The following is a 24,648-nucleotide window of genomic DNA, read 5'->3' as shown; positions in this document are numbered from 1 at the left end:
ATGGTGACTTTCTTGGGCTATCCATTTGTGTTATATGCTCATGCTCACTTTACCATGTGAACCAAGGTTTTGATTAAACTTTAACTGACATAGCTGATCTGGTTTCCAAACCTCTCACATGAAATGTCATTAGACACCCAATTTCAGCTGTGCCTACAGGTAAAAACACTGTACATTATTAACCCAGCTCAAATCCCATCCTTGGTGAAAGGCATCATTACACCACTACCAGAGATATAGGCAACTCAGAAATGTGGTTCACACATGTAAAGCTAGTATGAAACAGATTTAGCACTCTTAAAAAATGTGAATATGGAGATATGAAGAAGCATTATGGAACGGTGACTGGGTAATTAAAGCTGAGGAAGTAGTGATGAATTTGATTAAACACATGATGCACTCATACCTGGAATTCGCCAAACAATAAAAACCAATGTACATCACTGACTTGACATTTATTTCTTCAGTTTGGTCACTGGTAATCATTTATCCAGACTGCACACTTAACTCTCATGCTAGCAAAGACATCTCCAAATTCTTTTCTGTATTGTTTACTTGAATCGTTATAAAGTACCTCCAGAGCATTTACTGTTTTCTTAAAATTTATGTATTTTAATTTGATGTGTACAGGTTTTTACCTGCAGGTAAGTGTGCATTTCTTACATGCAGTGACGGCAGTGGCCATAAGAGGTCAATATATCCTTTAGAATCTGAGTTGCAGAATACTGTTATGTCACCATGAATGTACATGGAATTGTTTCTGGATACTGCAAGAACAAGTGTTCTTAAATGCTGGGACAACTCTACAGCTCTTGGTTTATTGTTCCTTAATTAGCTATTATTGAGACTTAAATCAGTGAACTGTGAGAGAATTCCTAGGTTACATTCTTAAAGTATAACCCTGAGTGCCAGCTCATAAAAGACACAGGGACACAAAAATTTGACAATAATAGGCACTGGTTCTAAAAGACATATGTCCATAGTAATGTGGCTGAGGGCTTCGGGTATAAGAACATGTCAGTTTTTTTTTTTTTAAAGATTTATTTATTTATTATATGTAAGTACACTGTAGCTGTCTTCAGACATTCCAGAAGAGGGCGCCAGATCTCGTTGTGGATGGTTATGAGCCACCATGTGGTTGCTGGGACTTGAACTCTGGACCTTCGGAAGAGCAGTCGGGTGCTCTTACCCACTGAGCCATCTCACCAGCCCAGAACATGTCAGTTAATGTGAAACAGCACATAGAAAGGTATCAGTAAGTTTGTGTAGAAGTTCATGAAATAAAGACTCAGACATTCCAATGAATCAAGGACACAGACTTGGTTTTGTAAGGAGACAAAATATCTGAGGAAGAATTTTTCCCCTACACCAGAGTAAAAATGTGAATCTCCTGCCAAGTGCTTGCTGATAGAAGCCTGTTATAGCTGTCTCCTGAGAGGCTCCACCAGTGCCTGAAAATACAGAGGTGGATGCTCGCAGCCTACCACTGGACTGTGCACAGGGCCCCAATGAAGGAGATCCAGGAGTTGAAGAACCCAAGGAGCTGAAGGGGTTTGCAATCCCATAGGAGGAACAACAATATAAACTAACCAGTACCCCCATTGCTCCTAGGAACTAAACCACCAACCAAAGAGTACACATGGTGAGACTCATGGCTCCAGCTGCTTATGTAGCAGAGGATGGCCTAGTTGGTTATCAATGGGGGGAGAGGCCCTTGGTCCTGTGAAGTCTCTATGCCCCAGTGTAGGGGAATGCCAGGGCCAGGAAGAGGAAGTTGGTGGATTGATGAGCAGAGGGAGGGGGTAGGAGATAGGGATTTTGGAGGAGAAACCAGGAAAGGGAATAATATTTGAAATGTAAATAAAGAAAATATCTTATAAAAAATGTGACTCCCCAATTATGAGAACTAGAGCTGAACAGGGAACATTGTAATGTATGCCAATGGCATCAGTTATACCTTATGGAGTGCTGTGGAAAGTCTCTCTCTCTCTCTCTCTCTCTCTCTCTCTCTCCTTATGGAGTGCTGTGGAAAGTCTCTCTCTCTCTCTCTCTCTCTCTCTCTCTCTCTCTCACACACACACACACACACATATACACACACACATACACACACACAGAAAGAGAGAGTGAGAGAACCGAATAAAAAGAGAATAAAAAGACAAGCTCTTAGAAACAACTAAAGAATTCAACCTTTAAGTTATAAACCTAGAAAAGGCATTAAGCATGGTGAGACTGATGGAGGAAGCATTTGCTCTACCAATGTCTGAGGAATCGACAGATTTAGCACAGAATTCTCCTTTTCTTTAGACAAATCTTATACTAGTAACACAAGCAGAATTATCAGGGTCAGGTAACCAGCACCTGGCTAGGGACCAGGTTGGAATGGTGAATTTTCTTGTCACTCAGGCCTGGATCTTTGTTTTGGAGTAGTTCTAGACCTGACAACTGGTTCCAATCACGTGAATCCCCTAAACACTTTCAAGCCAGGCACTTACTCTTTCTTAATTATTTTGTAGAGGTCCACCCAGCTTTTTCTTTTCCCTGTCACTCTCCTGGTACATGAGATTAACCCTGCCCCACAAAGAAAAGTCCTTTCCATTCATTATCAGGCTTCCTGATATACAACTACAGCTTTCCAGCTACCCTGAACCCACTCTACACAGCATTCCCTCACACATGCAACCAGCCTACACCTAAAGCGGATCGAGCAGGATGCTGCTGCACCTGATATCTGAGCATTATAGAGAGTTCTGAATCCCCCAGATAAAAGATAGGTAGCTGGAGTTCTAAGCTAGAAATACAAGCCTCCTGAGCTAAAAAGCCACACAACACAAGACAACAAAAATTCTAAATTCATATTTCTTTTGTTCCTATTCCCAATACAAAATACTGAAAATAAGACAAGATGTACTGTAATCAAACCATAACCATAGCAGTATCTCCTAAAAAGAACAACTTAAGTGATATCTGAAATTCAAACCTCTGAGTCATGAAGAACATAACTCCAAGCAAAATGACTAATGGGCACAAAACCATGAGCACACGGCTGAAGGAAGTAGGGACAATGCAGGATAAGAAAAGTGACTTGAAGTAAATAGGCAAAAACACTGAAAAAAATCTAAAATGAGATGAAACAAGATATGAAAATATAAAGAGATATGCAAAGGAACAGAAATCAGTGTGGCAGTTCCTCAAACTGAAGAAAATAAAACTACTTCAAGATTCAGCCATTCCTGTAACTCTAGGGCATATAGCCAAAGGACACTCCGACCTTCCAAGGATCCTTGTTCAACCACAGTCATTGCCCTTTTATTTTTATTTATTTTTAAAAATTTTATTAGATATTTTTTCATTTACATTTCAAATGCTATTCCAAAAGTCCCTATACCCTCCCCTCACCCTGCTCCTCTACCCATCCACTCCCACTTCTTGGCCTTGGCGTTCACCTGTACTGGAGCATATAAAGTTTGCAAGACCAAGGGGCCTCTCTTCCCAATGATGGCCAACTAGGCCATCCTCTGCTACATATCCAGCTAGAGACACGAGCTCTGGGGGATACTGGTTAGTTCACATTGTTGTTCCACCTATAGGGTTGCAGAGCCCTTTAGCTCCTTGGGTACTTTCTCTACCTCCTCCATTGGGGGCCCTGTGTTTCATCCTATAGATGACTGTGAGCATCCACTTCTGTATTAGCCAGGAACTGGCATAGCCTCTCAAGAGACAGCTATATCAGGGTCCTTTCAGGAAAATCTTGCTGGAATATGCAATAGTGTCTGTGTTTGGTGGCGGATTATGGGATGGACCCTCAGGTGGGGCAGTCTCTGGATGGTCCAGCTTTTCCTCTTAGCTCCAACCTATTTCTCTGTAACTCCTTCGATGGGTATTTTGTTCTGTATTCTAGAGAGTATGAAGTATCCACATGTTGGTCTTCCTTCTTCTTGATTTTCTTGTGTTTTGCAAATTGTATCTTGGGTATTCTAAGTTTCTTGGCCAATATCCACCTATCAGTGAGTGCATATCAAGTGACTTCTTTTGTGATTGGGTTACCTCACTCAGGATGATATCCTCCAGATCCATTCATTTGCCTAAGAATTTCATAAATTCATTTTTTAATAGCTGAGTAGTACTCCATTGTGTAAATGTACCACATTTTCTGTATCTATTCCTCTGTTGAGGGACATCTGGGTTCTTTCCAGAATCTGGCTATTATAAATAAGGCTGCTATGAACATAGTGGAGCATGTGTCCATATTACCAGTTGGAACATCTTCTGGGTATATGCCCAGGAAAGGTATTACTGAATCTTACCGTAATAATATGTCCAATTTTCTAAGGAAGTGCCAGACTGATTTTCAGAGTGGTTTTACAAGCTTGCAATTCCACCAACAATGGAGGAGTGTTCCTCTTTCTCCACATCCTCACCAGCATCTGCTGTCACCTGAATTTTGATCCTAGCCATTCTGATGGTGTGAGGTGGAATCTCAGGGTTGTTTTGATTTGCATTTCCCTGATGATTAAGTATGTTGAACATTTTTTTTTCAGGTGCTTCTCACCCATTTGGTATTACTCAGTTGAGAATTCTTTGTTTAGCTCTGTACTCCATTTTTTAATGGGGTTATTTAAATTTCTGGAGTTCAGCTTCTTGTGCTCTTTGTATATTTTGGATATTAGTCCCCTATCAGATTTAGGATTGGTAAAGATCCTTTCCCAATCTGTTGGTGGCCTTTTTGTCTTATTGACAGTGTCTTTTGCCTTACAGAAGCTTGGCAATTTTATGAGGTCCTATTTGTCAATTCTTGATCTTACAGCACAAGCCATTGCTGTTCTGTTTAGGAATTTTTCCCCTGTGCCCATATCTTCATGGCTTTTCCCCACTTTCTCCTCTATAATTTTCAGTGTCTCTGGTTTTATGTGGAGTTCTTTTTTCCTTTTAAGACTTAATCTTTGTACAAGGAGATAAGAATGGATCAATTCCCATTCTTCTACATGATAACTGCCAGTTGTGCTAGCAGCATTTGTTGAAAATGCTGTTTTTTTTCCACGGGATGGTTTTAGCTCCTATGTCAAAGATCAAGTAACCATAGGTGTGTTGGTTCATTTCTGGGTCTTCAATTCTATTCCACTGATACCTGTACTGTATCTGTCGCTGTACCCGTACCATGCAATTTTTTTTTTTTTAAATCACAATTGCTGTAGTACAGCTTGAGGTTAGGGATGGTGATTACTCCAGAGGTTCTTTTATTGTTGAGAAAATTTTTGCTATCCTAGTTTTTTTTTGTTGTTGTTTCAGATGAATTTGCAAATTGCCCTTTCTAACTCAGTGAAGAATCGAGTTGGAATTTTGATGGGGATTGCACTGATTCTGTAGATTGCTTTTGGCAGGATAGCCATTTTTACTATATTAATCCTGCCAATCCATGAGCATGGGAGATCTTTCCATCTTCTGAGATCTTCTTCAATTTCTTTCTTCAGAGACTAAAAGTTCTTGTCATACAGATCTTTCACTTCCTTAGTTAGAGTCACACCATGGTATTTTTTTTTTTTTTTGACTATTGTGAAGGTGTTTTTTCCCCCTAATTTCTTTCTCAGCCTGTTTATCCTTTATGTAGAGAAAGGTCATTGATTTTTTTTTTTTTTGAGTTAATTTTATATCCAGCTACTGCACTGAAGCCTCAGGTTTAGGAGTTCTCTGGTGCAATTTTTAGGATCACTTATATATACTATCATATTATATGCAAATAGTGATATTTTGACTTCTTCCTTTCCACTTTGTATCCCCTTGATCTCCTTTTGTTGTTTAATTGCTCTGGTTGGACTTAAAGAACTATATTGAATAGGTAAGGAGTAAGTGAGTAGCCTGGTCTAGTCCCTGATTTTAGTGGGATTGTTTCAAGTTTTTATCCATTTAGTTTGATGTTGGCTACTGGTTTGCTGTAGATTGCTTTTATTATGTTTATGTATGGGTCCTGAATCCCTGATCTTTCCATGACTCTTATCACGAAGGGGTGTTGGATTTTGTCAAATGCTTTTTCAGCATCTAACGAGATGATCATGTGATTTTTGTCTTTTAGTTTGTTTATATAGTGGATTACTTTGATGGATTTCCATATATTAAATCATCCCTGCATCCCTGGGATGAAGCCTACTTGGCCTTCATGGATGATCGTTTTAATGTGTTCTTGCATTTGGTTTGCGAGAATTTTATTGAGTATTTTTGCATCTATATTCATAGGGGAAATTGGTCTGACGTTCTCTTTCTTTGTTGGATCTTTGTGTGGTTTAGGTATCAGACTTCATAGAATGAATTGGGTAGAGTACCTTCTGTTTCTATTTTGTTGAATAGTTTGAGGAGAGTTGGAATTAGGTCTTCTTTGAGGTCTGCTAGCACTCTACACTAAACCCATCTAGTGTTGGTTTTTTTTTTTTTTTTTTTGGTTGAGAGACTATTAACGACGGATTTTATTTCTTTAGGGGAAATGCGATTGTTAAGATTGTTAATCTAATCCTGATTTAACTTTGGTACCTGGTATCTGTCTAGGAGGTTTTCCATTTCACCCAAGTTTTCCAGTTGTGTTGAGTATAGCATTTTGCAGTAGTATCTGATGTTGTTTTGGATTTCCTCAGGCTCTGTTGTTATCTCTCCTTTTTCATTTCTGATTTTGTTAATTAGGATACTGTCCCTGTGCCCTCTAGTTAGTCTAGCTAAGTGTTTGTCTATCTGGTTGCTTTCTCAAATAAGCAGCCCCTGGTTTGGTTGATTCTTTGAATAGTTCTTTTTGTTTCCACTTGGTTGATTTCAGCCCTGAGTTTGATTATTTCCTGCTGTCTACTTCTCTTGGGTGAATTTGCTTCTTTTCATTCTAGAGCTTCCAAGTGTGCTGTCAGGAAGATAGTGTATGCTCTCTCTAGTTTCTTTTTGGTAGCACTCAGGGCTATGCGTTTTCCTCTTAGGACTGCTTTCATTGTGTCACATAAGTTTGGGTATGTTGTGGCTTAATTTTCATTAAACTCTAAAAAGTCTTTAGTTTCTTTTCTTATTTCTTCTTTGTCCAAGGTATCATTGACTAGAGTGTTGTTCAGTTTCTACGTGAATGTTGGCTTTCTATTATTTATGCTGTTATTGAAGATCAGCCTTAGTCCGTGGTGATCTGATAGGATGCATGGGATAATTTCAATATTTTTGCATTTGTTGAGGCTTGTTTTGTGACCAATTATATGGTGAATTTTGGAGGAGGTACCATGAGGTTCTGAGAAGAAGGTGTATCCTTTTGTTTTAGGATAAAATGTTCTGTAGATATTTGTTAAATCTATTTGTTTCATAACTTCTATAAGTTTCAATGTGTCTCTATTTAGTTTCTGTTTCCAGGACCTATCCATTGATGAGAGTCGGGTGTTGAAATCTCACATTATTTTTGTGTGAGGTGCAATGTGTGCTTTGAGCTTTACTAAAGTTTCTTTAAGGAATGTGACTGCCCTTGCATTTGGAGCCCAGATATTTAGAATTGAGAGTTCATCTTGGTAGATTTTACCTTTGATGAGAATGAAGTGCCCCTCCTTTTTTTTTTTTTTTTTTTTGATAATTTTGGGTTGGAAGTTGTACTGGCTGATTTTACGTAGTGACTTGACACAGGCTGGGGTTATCAGAGAGAAAGGAGATTCAGTTGGGGAAGTGCCTCCATGAGATCTACTTGTGGGTTATTTTCTCAATTAGTGATCAAGGGGGAAAGGCCCCTTGTGGGTGGGAACATGTCTGGGCTGGCAGTCTTGGGTTCTATAAGAGAGCAGGCTGAGCAAGCCAGGGGAAGCAAGCCAGTAAAGAATATCCCTCCATAGCCTCTGCATCAGCTCCTGTTTTCTGACCTGCTTGAGTTCCAGTCCTGACTTCATTGGTGATGAACAGCAGTATGGAAGTGTAAGCGGAATAAACCCTTTCCTCCCCAACTTGCTTCTTGGTCATGATGTTTGTGCAGGAATAGAAGCCCTGACTAAGACAGAAGTCAATTTTATTCCATATTAGGATGGCTACTCCAGTTTGTTTCTTTGTACCATTTTCTTGGAAAATTGTTTTCCAGTCTTTTACTCTTAGAGAGTGTCTGCCTTTGTACCTGAGGTGGGTTTCCTGCAAGCAGCAAAATGTTGGGTCCTGTTTGTGTAGCTAGTCTATTAGTCTATGTATTCTTATTGGGGAATCAAGTCCATTGATGTTAAGAGAAATTAAAGAAAAGTAATTGTTGCTTCATGTTATTTTTGTTGTTAAAGTTGGGATTCTGTTCTTGTGGCTGTCTTCTTTTAGGTTTGTTGAAGGATTACTTTCTTGCTTTTTCTAGGGTGTACTTTCTATCTTTGAGTTGGTGTTTTCCCTTTATTATGCTTTGAAGGGCTGGATTCATGAAAAGATATTGTGTGAATTTGATTTTGTCATGGAATTCTTTGGTTTCTCCATCTATGGTAATTGAGAGTTTGGCTGGGTATAGTACCCTGGGTTGGCATTTTTGGACTCTTAGGGTCTGCATAATATCTGTCCAGGATCTTTTGGCTTTCATAGTCTCTGGTGAGAACTTAGGTTTAATTCTAATAGGCCTGCCATCATATGTTATTTGACCTTTTTCCCTTACTGCTTTTAATATTCTCTTTATTTAGTGCATTTGTTATTGTGATTATTATGTGTCAGGAGGAATTTCTTTTCTGTTCCAGTCTATTTGGAGTTCTGAAGGCTTCATATATGTTCATGGGCACCTCTTTCTTTAGGTTTGGGACATTTTCTTCTATAATTTTGTTGAACATATCTGCTGGTGCTAAGTTGAAAATCTTCATCCTCATTTATTCCTATTATCCTTAGGTTTGGTCTTCTCATTGTGTCCTGGATTTCTTGGATGTTTTGTTTTAGGATCTTTTTGTATTTTTCATTTTCTTTGATTGTTGTGTCCATGTTATCTATGGAATCTTCTGCACCTGAGATTCTCTCTTCCATCTCTTGTATTCTGTTGCTGATGCTTGCATCTATGGTTCCAGATTTCTTTCCTAGGGTTTCTATTTCCAGAGTTGTCTCCCTTTGAGCTTTCTTTATTGTTTCTACTTCCCTTTTTAGATCTTGGATGGTTTTGTTCAATTCCATTACCTGTTTGATTGTGTTTTCCTGTAATTCTTTAATGGATTTTTGTTTCCTTTTTAAGGACTTCTACCAGTTTAGCAGTGTTTTCCTGTAATTTTTTAAGGTCTTCTACCTGTTTAGCAGTGTTTTCCTGTAATTTTTTAAGGCCTTCTACCTGTTTAGCAGTGTTCTCCTTTATTCCTTTGAGTTATCAATACCCTTCTTAAAATCTTCTACCACTGTCATGAGATATGATTTTAAATACGAATCTTGCTTTTTGGGTGTGTTGGGGTATCCAGGACTTGCTGTGGTGGGCGTACTGGGTTCTGATGATGCCCAGTGTTCTTGCTTTCTGTTAGTAATATTCTTACATTTGCCTTTCACCATCTGGTAATCTCTGGTATTAATGTTCTTGCTGTCTCTGGTTGGAGCTTGTTCCTCCTGTGATGCTGTTAGCCTCTGTCAGCACTTCTGGGCGTCAACTCTCACCTGAGTCCCAGTGGTCAGAGCACTCTCTGCAGGCAATCTCTCCTCTTACAGGGCAGGTGTCCAGAAGTCTGGAGCTCTGATCCACTTCCTGAGTCCTGGGGTGAGAGTCTTCCCTGTAGGCCGACTCTCCTTTGGCAAGGAAAGTGTCCAGGGGTCTGGGTCTCAGCTCTGCCTCCTGGCTGAGGAAGAAGGCCCAACAGGACCCTGTCCAAGAAGCTCTGTTGCTTCTGTCACCCACATGCTCTCCCGTGATCACAAGGTCCTGGGTTTCCTAGGGGGTCCTGTAGCGTGGAGAGTCATGGAGAGTCCTTTGTGGCCCTCGATGCCTTTGGCCACCCTTTCATTTATAATAGCCAGAAACTGGAAACAACATAGATGTCCAGGTACAAAACAATGAATAAAGCAAATGTTGTACATTTACAAAATGGAGTATTATGGTTTTTAAAAAAAGACATAATGTGAAGGGTGTTGGTTCTCTAATTTCTTTTTCAGCCCATGTATCATCTGTATAACGGAAGGTGGTTGATTTCTTTCAGCTAATTTTATACCCAGCCATACTGCAGAAGTTGTTTATCAACTTTAGGAGTTCACTGGTTGAATTTTGGGGGTGGTTTATGTATACTATCATATCATCTGCAAATAGTGATACCTTGACTTTTCCTTTCCAATTTTTATCTCCTTGATCTTCTATTGATGTCTTACTGCTCTAGCTAGAACTTCAAGTATTATGTGGAACAGACAGAGAACAAGTGGGCAGCGTTGTCTTGTCCCTGATTTTAGTGAGATTGCTTCAAAATTCCCTCCATTTAATTTGATGTTGGCTATTGGTTTATTGTATATTGCTTTAATTATGTTTAGGTATCTGCCTTGAATTCCTGATGGCTCCAAATCTTTTTACCATGAAGGGGTATTGTATTTTGTCAAAGAATTGTTCAGCATCTAAAGAGATGATCATATCATATTTTCCTTTGAGTTTGTTTACATAGTAGATGATGTTCATGGATTTTTGTACAATGAACCATCCCTGTATCCCTGGGGAGAAGCCTACTTAATCATGGGGAATAATCGTTTTGATGTGTTTATGAGAATTTTATTATTTTTGTGTCAATGTTCATAAGCAAAACTGGTCTGAAGTTCTCTTTCTTTGTGTGGTTAAGGTATCAGAGTAACTGTGACCTCATAGAATGAATTAGGTAGTGTTCCTTCTGTATCTATTTTGTGGAATAGTTTAAGGAATATTGTTATTAACTCTTTTTTGAAGGTCAGGTAGAATTCTGCACAAAAACCATCTGGCCCTGGGCTTTTTTTTGGTGGATAGGATTTGAAGATTGCTTCTACTTCCTTAGGAGTTATGGGACTGTTTAGTTTACCTGATCTTTAACTAACTTTGGTATGTAGTATCTGTCTTGAAAATCATCCATTTCATCTAGATTTTCCAGTTTTGTAGAGTATAGGCTTTTGTAATAAGAATATTAAATCAGTTTCTGTTGTTATGTCTCTCTTTGCACTTCTGATTTTGTTAACAAGGCCTTTGTTGACATAGCCTCCAGGAGAGATGGGGATACCAACCCACCTTCAAAAGTTTCAACCCAAAATTGTTCCTGTTTAAAAGAAGAGCAGGGGGAGGGTATAGGGAACTTTCGGGACAGCATTTGAAATTTGAAATGTATATAAAGAAAAGATCTAATAGAAGAAGAAGAAGAAGAAGAAGAAGAAGAAGAAGAAGAAGAAGAAGAAGAAGAAGAAGAAGAGGAAGAAGAAGAGGAGGAGGAGGAAGAGGAAGAGGAGGAAGAGGAAGAGGAGCAGGGACAAAAATAGAGCAGAGAATGAAAGAATGGCTGACCAATGACTGGCCCAACTTGGGATCCAACCCATGGGCAGGCACTAAACCCTGATACTGTTACCCATGCTATGTTGTGCTTTCAGACAGGAGCCTAGCGTGGCCAGCACCTAACTGAGACAGATGCAGATACTTACAGCCAAGCATTGGACTGAGGTCAGGGATTCTTATGGAAGAGTTAGGGGAAGGAATAAAAGAACTAAAGGGGATGGCAACCCCATAGAAAGACAACCATGTCAACAAAACTGGACCACTGGGATCTCCCAGAGACTAAACTATCAACCAAAGAGCTTACACAGACTGGTCTGAGGCCCCAGGCACATATGTAACAGAGGACTGCCTAGTCCTGTAGAGAATTGATGCCCCAGGGAGGGGAAATGTCCAGGGGGAGGGTACCCTGTCAGAGGTGAAGGTGAAGGGGGATGTGGGTAAGAACCCTGTAAGGGGGAACCGGGAGAAAGCAGAACATTGAGATGTAAATACATTAATTAATAATAAAAATATTTTTCAAAAGTAGCATAATGAAATATGCAGGTAAATGCATGGAGCTAGAAAAAAAGTCATCCTGAGTGAGGTAACTCAGACCTAGAAAGAATACTATATATTCACTTAAATGTGGATATTAAGCTGTTATGTAAATGGTAATAAACCTATTACATCCATAGACCCAGAGAGGTCTAGGGGACAAATAGGTATCCTTTAGAGTGTAGAAGAGAACAGAATTAAATTGGTGGTGGTGGTGGGGTAGTGGGCAGAGACTGGAGCCAGGTCAGGCCAGGATGAGGTAAGGAGCAAAAGAAGAGATAGTATTGAGGGAGGCAATATGGGACAAATAGTTGGAATTGAGGGGCAATCTTTTAGTCCCCCAAGACTGGAGAGATATATGCCAGTCTACTCTCCCTGTTCCTCTGTTGTACAGGGGGAAACTCTGTTTTGAGATGAATGTCAGATGCAGGCTAGAAAAAAAAATGAATTATATAATCAACAAATAGAATTACAACAAGCCCCTCACCCCTGTTCAATTAGTAAACTGGAATTATGACCAGCTGTTCAGCCAAGGTGACTTCTCCACAGAGATTCACAGGCATTACTCCTTGCTAGCTGATATGAGTAGGCTCACTTTTTTGCACTCCAGGCCTTGGAACCACTTAGGCCCCTTGTCCATAGGGCCTGGAGAGGCTGTTTTACTAACATTCTTGAAACAAAAACCAACTGAGACTCTCTTGGATTTTATACTAAGGGTGTTAGCCAGTTTAGACAGAAAAATAACAGATGTTACAGCCAAAGCAATGCTCCTAAAAAATCCTAGGAAATAGGTAAATAAAATGAATATATGTAAAGAAAAATCACAGACCAGCTGCCATGATTTACAGACATGAGTACTACTTCTTAAGTTATACTAAAATGAAAGGAAAGCTGAGTTCACACCATGAGTACGACACAATTTCAATATTTACAAACTAATCGATGTCAGAGACCAAAGATGTAGATGCAGTGGGAGAAGAAAAATGACTATGTCAATAGATACATGAAGCCCTGTGGTAAAGTATCTTTAGAACAACAGCTCCAAAGTATGTGAGGACAGAAGGAACATACCTCAGAATAATAATGACAACGAGACACAAAGCTAAAACAAAAAGTATAAAAAAAAAAAAAAAGGGAAACTATAATTATTCTACTCTAACCAGGAACAATTCAACATAGTATATCAATTAATCCGCAATTCAAGAGAAAAAAAGTCAACAAAAAGGAAGATCTATTGACCTTACAAGGGATTTCAATACTGACATTTGCTACATGTTCTAATGTCTTGGTTCATAGTCAGCCAGATCCTGCTTTTAGTCTGGATTAAATAGACTTTCTTTCCAATGGGCAACAGTCATTTCAGAGTCTCAAAACTAACCAAATACTGAGAGTAACCAACTGCTTCCTGTGCAGCCTATAACTGGAAATCAACATTACCACATACAATCTTATTCACAGTGAAATTGTCTAGACTCCTTAAAGAGACACTGACAAATGCAATTTCATGTCTTATACTCTTTCTACTATCACCTGACACCCACACAATACCTTGCTCAATCCTTCAAACATACCTGTCTTCATCACCCAGGGCTCTTAGTTCTTATTCACAGGTGAGCAGAACTGGCTGAACAGTGGGAGACCTGCATGTGGGAAAGAGATTCTTCAGAAAGCACCTGGAACGTTTCATGGAACAAAACTGAAAGATGCTCACACCTGCCAAAAGAATAGACATAAAGGAAAGAGAAAATATGACAAATGTCTATTTTAATATAAGGATTTCACTTTATTCTGTGAGATGTGGGACTCATTCACACACACAGTTCACACTCAAAGTTGTTTTTCCCTGAACTCTGAGGAAGAGCAAGGGAGACTGCAAGAAAATTATTCTGACCTACAACATTCAGACTGTTGCACTCCTCTTAAGTGAAGTCTCTGAGGCATTTCCACTTCTGCAAGAAGTCCACAGTCAACCAATCATGAAATGAAAACAAAGCAGTTAAGCCACATGTGCATGGACACAGTGCTTTTTTTCTAATGTAAGTGAGCAATCATAATTATTCAAAAAGTACTAATTTTGTGTTAATTAAAACTGAGTTTTCTAGCTAAAAAAAAAAAAAAGATTAGCAAGATGTAATTCACTCATCCCATGCATACCAGGCTGGCCAAGACCTTATTAGGTCTAAAAGAAAATCTGGATAAACTGCTAACTCAGGTGCCCATTAACATAAACATATCTAATAGGAAGGAAAGAGAATATGGTCATATTGGTGAAATCAGCTAATTCTACCCAGATTAGAATATATTAAAAGCAATTTTTGGGGGAAGCTGGTCGTGGTTGAGTTCACTGGCCCCAATGATTGATGCCAGGGGAGTTGCCATAGGAGTGGAGGGGGAGCATGAGAGAAAGAGCAGGCTTATAGAGAGAAGAAAAGGGGAAGGAGGAACAGAAGGAAGAGGAGAGAGAGAAGAAGGAGGAGTGTTGTTATTAAAAGAGAAGAAGGAGGAGTGTTATATTAAAAAAACGAACCGGCACGTTCCCACACTTTTGCCTCTGCCCTGGCAGGCTGACCTGCATGCACTGGCTTGCAATGGCCGACCTTTTATCTCATGGAGATTGTGATTAAGAGCTCCAAAATCTCTCAATCCAGCTCCATAGATTCCCACTGGCGGGTCCCACTGGCAGGATGTTACCAGGCCAACCCTGTGCTTCAAATCTCCCACATCCTTTGTGATGCTCACCTGCAAACCCATGCTTTGCCACTGTACCTTTCTCTCTTGAACCTAGGCAATCCATGGTGTGGAGGAAAATGCAATACAAACTTAGTTCAGAAACAATGATAACTCAATCTCGGGTGCAACCCTGAAAACCCAATCTTGTAAGCCTTATTAAAATCTGATTCTTCTGGTGGTTGATCCTTGCGGATCTGCCATGATACAGGGAAACTCTAACAGCTACATCTTACCCATATGCTGTCCTGGTTCCAAAAGGGCCTGACTCTCTCCTGTTTCCTCTCTTCCTCTGTCCAACCCAAAAGTTCCCTGTACTTACCCAGTGATTTTTCTCATTAGGGGATTGGTTCACAAGAACAGCACCAGGCCCATCCACAACAAAGGAGGAGGAGGAGGATGAGGAGGAGGAGGAGGAGGAGAAGGGGGAGGAGAAAGAGGAGGAGGAAGAGGAGGAAAAGGAGGAGGAGGAGGAGGAGGAGAAAAAGTGGAAGAAGAGGAGGAGGAGAAGAGAAACCAAAATATCTGGATTTTATAAGGAGAGCCTCTAGTAGAAGGGCAACCTAGTTGCTGGGCTGGAAAAGTTCAGGGTTGAGGGCAGGGCCTCTCAGGTTGGGAGAACCCTGAGGTTATGTCTGCTTTGATATGTAAAATATGCACCTCAATCCATTGTCCTGGGATCCAAAACCAAACAGTATCAAAGCGGACAGACAACTTTGGCTAGGTACTTTCTTGGCTGCCGCTTCCTCTGCTTCCTCTCTTGCCCCACTCTCTCTTCCCTTCGTTTCTTTTGTTCAACTCCTCTCTCTTTCCATTCACATCCTGGTTCACTCTGGACCCTTACTTTATTAGTCAGTCAAGTCTACACTGGTTCCTCTTATTACTACTACCTACAAAACTCTCTGTGGATTCCTATTTCCTTGGCCAAAGGCCACTCTCTTGCATAGGCAAAAGATGAATGGGGGAGTTAAAATGCAAGGATGAATTTGAATTCAAGCTTTGTAACTGCTGTAGTAAAGACAAATCCTTGTGCAAACTACACACACTGCAAATGCCCTAAGATATATGGTTGGAAACTACTCTTGTTAGCATTCCTTCTAGGCTCTACCCCACAATTACCTGGCAATAGCCACGTAGGTCTGGCTTAATATACAAGGGGCTGTTTGCCCACTCCTCACTTTCTTATTGTCTCTAACCCTTCTCTCCCTGAACACTTTCCTCCTTCTCTCCCTGCCCCCTTCTCTCCATGTGTTCCTGGCAGGCCTCTTCTCCCTTCTACACTTCTATCCCTCTAACCCCACTCCCTTCTCAACTCTCCTTCCCATGTCCTAAATAAACTCTATTCTATTCTATACCTGTCATATGGCTCTATACTACATCTGTTGTATGGCTATACTTAAGAGGGAAAGGATGCCTCAGCATGGGCCTGCTGAGGGCTAAGGCACCCTCCCATCTCAACACAGCTAGAGCTATCAAACATATCCTTGGCTCTTTCTCTTTTTTTATAAAACACAACAACTTTAGCCACCATAAGATAAATGGAAAATCATGTTAAACCCCAAGTCACAGGATCTCAACCTAATTGACAATAATAAGATATTCCAAATAGAATTGTGAGAGCTGAGAGCTGCTTTCTTAGGAGCAGCAGTTGAAAACAACCCTGCTTCCCTTCTGCCCTTTTCCCAGTACCTCATTTCCTCTGACTTGGGAGGTTCCAGGGCCACCCAGCTGTGATTCTTGTTGCAGCTCAGCTGTGTGCTGACTTTCCTCCCATAGCTAGGAAACTGCATCTTTGAAAAGTCTGTGAGTTCCTAGTCAGAACCAGGCCTGGGTAAAATGTCTGCAGTTAGGGAACACATGGCTTACCCAGGTAGTAAAGGGAATGGAGGATTTTCCTGTCACTCTGGCCCTGATCTTTGAAGCAGCTCTCCTAGACCTGCACAACACAACCCTATTACAGAAGCTCTGAACTTTTTCAGGCTGGGGTCTTTCTCTTCCTTAATTACCTTTGTAGAGTCCATCCAACTACTTTCTTTTCCTCTTCATTCTCCTGGTCTAATATAGTGTCCCTGCCACTTGGAGACCATTCCCTCCTACTGAGATACAGGCAGCCTGCCATACAACTCCAGCTGCCAGTCTCCTTTGGACTTTCTCCATATAGACTACCCATATGCTTTCTGACAGCCTAGACCTGTACTGGATCTAGTAGGGCACCGTATCGCAATATCTGAGCCACATAGTGAATACTATGGAAGTCAGTGAACTCTCAACCAATCCAACCCTAGTGCAGAATTCATCCTGTGCTGTAGCTTTCATCACTAGATGCTGATATTAGGGTAGTGCTGCCTCAGGAAAAGTTTTATCTACTGGAAGCATGCTAAAGGAGCTCTAATATGCAGAACAAAAAAATCACTTTTGAAAACTCAGTACTTTATGGAGAAGCCTGTGGTTGTCTAAGATGCAGAAATAAGCTGTGTGTTTGGCTCAGTTTAAAGAATTCTGTTATACCATACTCACAAACAAATGGAAACTGAACAACTCTATATCATTAAAAAAAATAGGTTAAGACAAAAGTAAGAAACAAACTAAGCCCGCACAGATGTCATATTAGCAACTGAGCAGGAAACTGAAAACTCTCAAATACAAAAAGGTAATTACACCCCCAAGAGGAGTAGACAGCAAGAAATAATCAAAGTCAGGGCTAAAATCAATAAAATAGAGATAGAGAAAAAGACAAGAAATCAAAGAAAAAGAATTGGTTCTGTAGGGAAAAAAAAATGAAATCAACAAGATAGAACAAACCTTATCCAAACTAACTATAGGAATGAGAGAAAATGCCTAAATTAAGAAATTCAGACACAACAATGGGCACATAACAACAGACACAGACATAATCCAGAGACTCATAAAACATATTAAAAACCCCTACTCCACCAAATTTTAAAAATCTAAAAGAAATGTACAGTCAAATCAATAGGTATCACATCTTAAAGTTAAATCAACATCAGATAATCAAATAGACCTATTTAACACCTAGTGAAATAGAAGCAGTCACTAAAATATTCCCACGCAGATGGAATTTGTCCAGAATTCTTTTTTTTTTTAATATTTTTTATTAGGTATTTTCCTCATTTACATTTCCAATGCTATCCCAAAAGTCCCCCATACCCTCCCACTCCCCTACCCACCCACTCCCACTTTTTGGCCCTGGCATGTCCCTGTACTGGGGCATATAGAGTTTGCAAGTCCAATGGGCCTCTCTTTCCAGTGATGGCTGACTAGGCCATCTTTTGATACATATGCAGCTAGAGTCAAGAGCTCCGGGGTACTGGTTAGTTCATAATGTTGTTCTACCTATAGGGTTGCAGATCCCTTTAGCTCCTTGGGTACTTTCTCTAGCTCCTCCATTGGGGGCCCTGTGATCCATCCAATAGCTGACTGTGAGCATCCACTTCTGTGTTTGCTAGGCCCCGGCATAGTCTCACAAGAGACAGCTACATCTGGGTCCTTTCAGCAAAATCTTGCTAGTGTATGCAATGGTGTCAGCGTTTGGAAGCTGATTATGGGATGGATCCCTGGATACGGCAGTCTCTAGATGGTCCATCCTTTTGTCACAGCTCCAAACTTTGTCTCTGTAACTCCTTCCATGGGTGTTTCGTTCCCAATCCTAAGAAGGTTGCCCAGAATTCTATGTCTTTCAATGAGCAGTTAAAGTTTGTGCTCTACAAATTATTCCAAAAGAAAAAGAAGGAAAAGCTTATTTTATGAGGCCAGTTACCCTGATACCCAAATCACATAAAGATGCAACTAAAAAGGAGAGTTATACACCACTTTCCCTATGAACATACTTGCAAAAATACTCATAAAAGTACTTGCAAAGACAATTCAAGAACATACCAGGAAATTACCGATCATAATCAAGCAGGATTTGTCTCAGGGTTGAAAGGATAGTTGAACATACAAAAGACAGCAAGTATAATCTACCACATAAAACCAACTGGGAAAAAAAAATGACCATTTTATTACCTGTACAAAGGTCTTTGACAAAATCCAACACCATTTTACCATAAAATCCCTGTAGAGATAAAATATACAAGAGATAATCCTAAATATAATTAAGGCAGATTACAGCAAGCCAAGATCAAATTAAATGAAGAGAAACTCAAAGCAATTCCACTGAAATCAGCAACAAATCAGATTGTTCAGTCTCTCCATATCTATTTCATAATAGTACTTGAATTCTTAGCAAGATCAAGAAAACAGCTCAAGGACATCAAGATGGTATACACTGGATTACCAAGGAAGAAGTCAAACTCTTATTTGCAAAGGATATGATTATATATAAACACATACACATCCTGAAAAATTCCACCAGGAACCTTAAACAACTGAAAAAAAATTCCCCCCAAAATAGCTCAATACAAAATAAATGCACAAACACCAATAGCCTTTCTATATACAAACGGCAAATGGATTAAAAATAAAAAATCAGGAAAACAATACCTTTCACAATATCCTCAAATAATATAAAATATGTTGATGGCATGCAAGTGAAAGACTTGTATAATAAAAACTTCAAGTCTATGAAGAAATGAAAGAAGATTTTAGAAGATGAAAAGATCTCCCATGCTCACAAGAGGATTAAGATATTAAAAAAGGACATCCTAACGAAGGCAATCAATCTACAGATTCAAGACATGTAGCATCTAAATTCCAACACATGTCTTCACAGGTTTTAAATAGCTAACTTCAATATTATATTAATGAGGGAAAAAAGGGAAAATTGCTAAAACAATCATTAACAATAAAAAAACTTCTGGAGTTCTCACCTTTCCCATTTTCAAGTTTTCTTTAAAACTACAGTATAAAAACCTTAAAATATTTGGAGAAAACCAGCCACATTGATCAATGAAAATGAACTAAAGACCTAGACATAAATATACATGGCCACCTCGTTTTTGATAAAGATGCCAGAAATACAAAATGAAAAAAAAAAAGATTTACCATTTTCAACTAGTAGTGCTGGTCAACCTGGATGTTTGCATCTAGCAGAATTCAAATGGATCCATACTTATAACCCAGCACAAAACTCAAGTGCAAGTGGATCAAGACCTTACCATAAAACCAAAGACATTGAACCTGACAAGAGAATAAAAGTGAACATACTGTCACAGGAGAAGATGTTCTTTAAAACAAAAGAAAAAAATAACATAGGTGCTAAGAAAAACAACTAATATATGGGACCTCAGGAAACTGAAAAGTTTCTATAAGGCAAAAGACACCATCATTTGGAGAAAGCAGCAGCCTACAGAGTGGAAGAAGATTTTTACCAATTCTTTTTATTTTATTTTATTCTGATGCAAGTATATGGGATTCTTTATTCAAGCTTGTGAGCTTGGGCCACAAACCTTCCTGATGCAACAGGATATGAAAAGTGACTACAAGGTCTAGGGTTTCTACATCCAATAGAGAACTAATATCCAAAAATATATAAAGAACCCAAGAATCTAGCTGTGAAAAAAAAAAAAACCAACCAAATAATACAATTTATAAATGGGTTGCAAATCTAAACATGGAATTCTAAATGGAGGGAACTCAAATGGCCAAAACATACTTTAAAATATTCAACACTCTTAGCCTTCAGGGAGATGCAAATCAAAACTATTTTGAGATTCCATCATTATAATCGTCAGAATAGCTAAAATCAACATCACAAGTGAAAGCATATGCTGATATAAATGTGGAGCAATAGAAACATCCCTCCATTGCTAGAGGGAGTGCAAAATTGTACAGCCACTAAGGAAATCAGTGTGGCAGTTCTTCAAACTGATGGGAATCAAACTACTTCAAGATCTACTCAGTCTAGGGCATATACCAAAAGGACACTTCAATCTACCCAAGGACCCTTGCTAAACCGTGCTCATTGCAGCTTTATTCACAATATTTAGAAACTATAATCAATCTAGATGACCTTCAACAGAAGAATAAAGAAAGAACACGTAGTACATTTGCACAGTAGATTATTACTCAGCTCTGAGCAGATCTAGCTGAGCAGAGGGAGACCTGTATATAGGAAATTCTTCAGAATGTACCCGAAACTTTTCATGTCAAAAGGAGACATGAAGGAAAGAGAAAATATCATGCCAAAGTCTCGTTTTCTGTGAGGATTTCATTTTACTCTATGAGATGTGAGACTCATTCACACACAGTTCACACAAATGCAGAGTTGTTTTCCAGGACCTCTGAGTAGGGGCAAGGAAGACTACAAGAAAACCATTCTGACCCACAGAATCAAGACTGCTGCACTTCTCTAACAGGTCTGTGAAAAAAAGCCCTGACTCTAGGGTCTAGGTGTTCTCACAACTACCAGAAGTCCAAAGTCTGAGAAACTACTAACAACAAACTATGAAACAAAAATAAAACCAAAAAAACAGTTTGGTCACATGTGCATGGACACGTGCTTTTCTTGAACCAAGGAGACATTTTCCTGATGTGAGCAATCATAGTTATTCAAAAGATGCTTTCCTATTTTTAAAAACTCTATACTGACTTTTTTATCTATAAAAATATCTTCCTCTCACAGCATGTATACAGGGCTGGACTATACCACAAGAGGAATGACTAACTTAAGTGCCTATTAACACATCAAAGTCGACATTTTTGGCTAGAAGCTTTCCTGGCTCCTGGTTCTTCTCTTGGCCCCTCCCTGACCCCCATACCTAGTTCAGTCTGGACTCTTCAAGTGGCCTCTGGCTGTTTTCTGGCACATACTGTAAAACCCAAAAATACCCTGTAAGCACCACCTTTGCAAGAACCAGGTACCTTCTTGGAATGCTGGGAGTTTTAGTTCTTGAGAAAATTGCAAAACATCATGGGAAAGTATGGTGGCCTATAGGTTTGTCTTTATAAAGCTCTGTAGCATGTGACCAAAGTCCATCTCTTGGTTAGTATTTAACATTTAACCAACCCTTACTCAAATGGTGGAACTGTTTGTTTTCTCCAGCTAATCTGAGCATTATCATGACCTACAAAAAACCTTCTCCTCAGCCACACCTTTGGACAGTCATCATCTCATTTTCATTCAGCCGTAAGGTGTGATGTTAATAACTAAGCATATGAAGACACATGTCTGAATGCTGTATTTACATCAAAGAGAGCATGCATCTAAGATGGAACTCTATCGGGGAGCAAAACTTTGGTCAGTAAAAGTTATGTTTACAGTCATAATTTTGGTGCTTCGTAATGTATATATTTTCTGATTCACTCAAATGTGTACTGGTTCCTCATAAGACTAATATCTACAAAGCTCTCTGGGAATGCCTATTTCCCAGGCCATAGGCCACTCTCTCCTGAGTAGGCAAATGATGGGACAAGGGAGTTAAGAGATCTAAGTTCGAGAAGCTTTGTAACTGCTGTAACAAAGAGAACCCCGTGTGCAAGCTACAGTACTGCAAATGTTCTACGACACTATTTTCGGAAAACATTCTGGTAACCATAAGATAAATGAAAAACAAACAAACAAACAAACAAACCACGATACAACCAGTTCATAGGATCTCAAACCTCCTGACAATGATAAAAATCCACAGCAGAATTGTGAGCGCGGCGTCCTGAAGAGCAACTGCAGAGAACAACCCCCTGCCTCCGCTCCAGCCCATTTCCCAGCCCCGCAGCTCCTCTGACCTGGAAGGTTCCAGGGCCGCCGGGCTGCGGTGCCCGCTGCTGCGCGGCTGATGGCTGACTCTCCCAGGTCAGCACAGGAAACCGCATCTGAGGAGAGTTTACGGCCTTCGACAAGAACCAGGCCAGGGTAACTCGCCCGCAGTGGGAGTAGAGACAACTTGGCTCCAACAGGTACCTAAGGGGACGCGGTTCCCGGTCTCTGGCCACGATCTTTGGAGCGGCTCCCCTAGCCCCGCCCAGGGCACCACGGTTCCGGTCACGTGAGAGCGCTATCCCCTTCCAGGCCCGCCGCTTTCACTTCCTTAATTCCGTAGGTAGAGTCCATCCAGCTACATTCTCTTCTAGGTCGCCAGCTCCAAATATCCAGGCCAGAATGACATGAAAAGCCACCACTCCCCTTGCTACCTGTGTAATCCATGTGTACTCGAACTGAGCGCTGGTTTTTCGGCCCCAGTTTCCTCCGGAAACCGGAAAGCTCCTCAGACGCAGTTTCCTGGCTGCGGACCTGTGAGAGTCAGCAGCGCAGCGGCGGGCACCGCAGCCCGGCGGCCCTGGAGCGTCCCAGGTCAGAGGCGCTGCGGGGCTGGGAAGCGGGCGGGAGCGGAGCAGCGGGGTGTTTTCCGCAGCTGCTTTTACTGACGCCGCTCTCACAGTTCTGTTGTTATCTTACCGTTGTCGGGAAATTGAGATCCTGTGAACTGGGGGTCTATCATGATTTTTTTTAAAATTTATCCTCCAGTTATCAGAATATTCAGTCGTAAAATAACTCATTAAAAATAATAGAGCGGAGAATACCTTTTACCTTGCTAAATAGAACTTTGTGTTTATAGTAACCATATGAAGAACCAGTGCAAATTCTTTTTTTTTTTTTTCGAACGAGAAAATATACTTTATGTTATGCTATGGTTGTGATTGTAAACATTAATATTTACTAAGTAGACTTTAGTGCCCATGAATTTTTCATCTGAGTTGTATGCTGTTTAGGATGTAAGTACAGCATTCAGAAGTGCGTCTTCATATGCTGAGTTCTTATGGTACACCTTCGGGCCAGGCAAGCTCCCTATTGCTATGTGAGTGTATCAGACCACCCTATTGTTATGATTAGAAAACCCAGTATAGATTAAAGTTTTAGAAAGCATCTTTTGTACAATTTCGATCACTCTCCTGTATCAGAAAAAAGGTCTCTGTGGTTGAAGAAAAGTGCTCTGCACCTACATATGTGGCCAAGCTGTTGTTTTTTATTGTAGGGTTTGTTATCATTAAGTGCTGTGGTTGTGGACATCCTGTAGGAGTGGGAATGCTTAGACTCTGCTGACAGGGATTTTTGCAGAGATGGACAAGTGTAGCAGTCTGGTTTCTTTGGGTGACAATAGTTTTCTTGCAGTCTCTCCAGCTTTCTTTTCAGGATTCCTGGGAGAATGACTCTCTTTGTGTCTGAGCTATGTGTGAATGAGACTCACATCTCACATAGATAAATGAAATCTTTAGATTAAAAGAGACATTTTTATTTCTGATATTTACTCTTTCCTTCACAGTTTTCTTTTTGGAGGCATCATTCATTTATTTATTTATGTATTTATTTATTTATTTATTTTCAACACAGCAAAGGCTTTATTTATACAATCTTTACTGGACAATTTGGGCTGTGTTACTGAGTAAAAACCTGTTGTCTCAGGCCTGCTACTAAAATGGAAATAGATACAAATCAGACTTACTGGTGACAGTCCTTTTGGTCCTATCTTATTTATAACAGTTTCTATAGCACTGCAGTCTTCAGTGGTACTGTACCACTCTGGAAAAGATACCTTCAGGCTCCTTTCCATCCCCCAAAGCTGCAGGAAATCCTTCCTGCTGCCTCCTCTTAGCCAAAGCAGCCAAAGATTTGGTTCATAGATGGTCAGGTCCACAGGTACTTTCCTGTTGAGCTCTACCTGGCACTTAATTAAGTTGACAGTGAATGCTGGGTACTGTAAGCCATGTTCCTGGGAGGCAGCTGTAATTGGATTAATCCAGAGGGTCCTCAAGTTCCGCTTCTTAAGTCTGTGGGGACTTCGTACAGGAAGGCTCTGGTCACCACCCTGACTGCCAGCAGGTAGCAGTGATTCTTCCTTCCCCTAAAATCTTAAAATGTAGAGCATGTTTCAGCACCTCCTATACCTGCCAATAGCGACCAGTGTGGCGGTTCCGCAGCCACAGCCACGTCATAAGGAATACCATGATGGGCTCCCGAATCCCGAGGACGCATCATTTATTTTTGTACCATGAAAAGTTCTGAATGCTTTCTTATGAATCTT

General features: G+C 40.1%; 2 protein-coding genes and 1 pseudogene across 2 annotated transcripts in view; 1 reads left to right on the top strand and 2 right to left on the bottom strand.

The window, feature by feature from the left end:
* LOC110283879 (uncharacterized) overlaps window positions 1–22,637 on the bottom strand; it is a 37,621-nt gene extending 14,984 nt beyond the window's left edge. Inside the window, exons 1-3 of the mRNA XM_029471641.2 lie at window positions 22,355–22,637; window positions 18,698–18,746; window positions 13,516–13,657 (exon numbers count right to left, since the gene is read on the bottom strand). The gene's annotated coding sequence lies outside the window, so the exon portion shown is untranslated. The remainder of the gene's footprint in view (window positions 1–13,515; window positions 13,658–18,697; window positions 18,747–22,354) is intronic.
* LOC110312334 (uncharacterized) overlaps window positions 22,615–24,648 on the top strand; it is a 44,392-nt gene continuing 42,358 nt past the window's right edge. Inside the window, exon 1 of the mRNA XM_029471639.2 lies at window positions 22,615–22,919. Coding sequence (XP_029327499.1) covers window positions 22,733–22,919 — 187 coding nt within the window. The 5' untranslated portion in view covers window positions 22,615–22,732. The remainder of the gene's footprint in view (window positions 22,920–24,648) is intronic.
* Window positions 24,128–24,571, bottom strand: LOC110312335 (large ribosomal subunit protein bL20m pseudogene; annotated as a pseudogene).

This window comes from Mus caroli, unplaced genomic scaffold (assembly GCF_978045245.1).
Source record: "Mus caroli unplaced genomic scaffold, Mus_caroli_1 scaffold_18, whole genome shotgun sequence".
NCBI lineage: Eukaryota > Metazoa > Chordata > Mammalia > Rodentia > Muridae > Mus > Mus caroli.
Note: the sequence above shows the minus strand (reverse complement) of the source record. Positions and strands in the feature narration are given on the sequence as shown.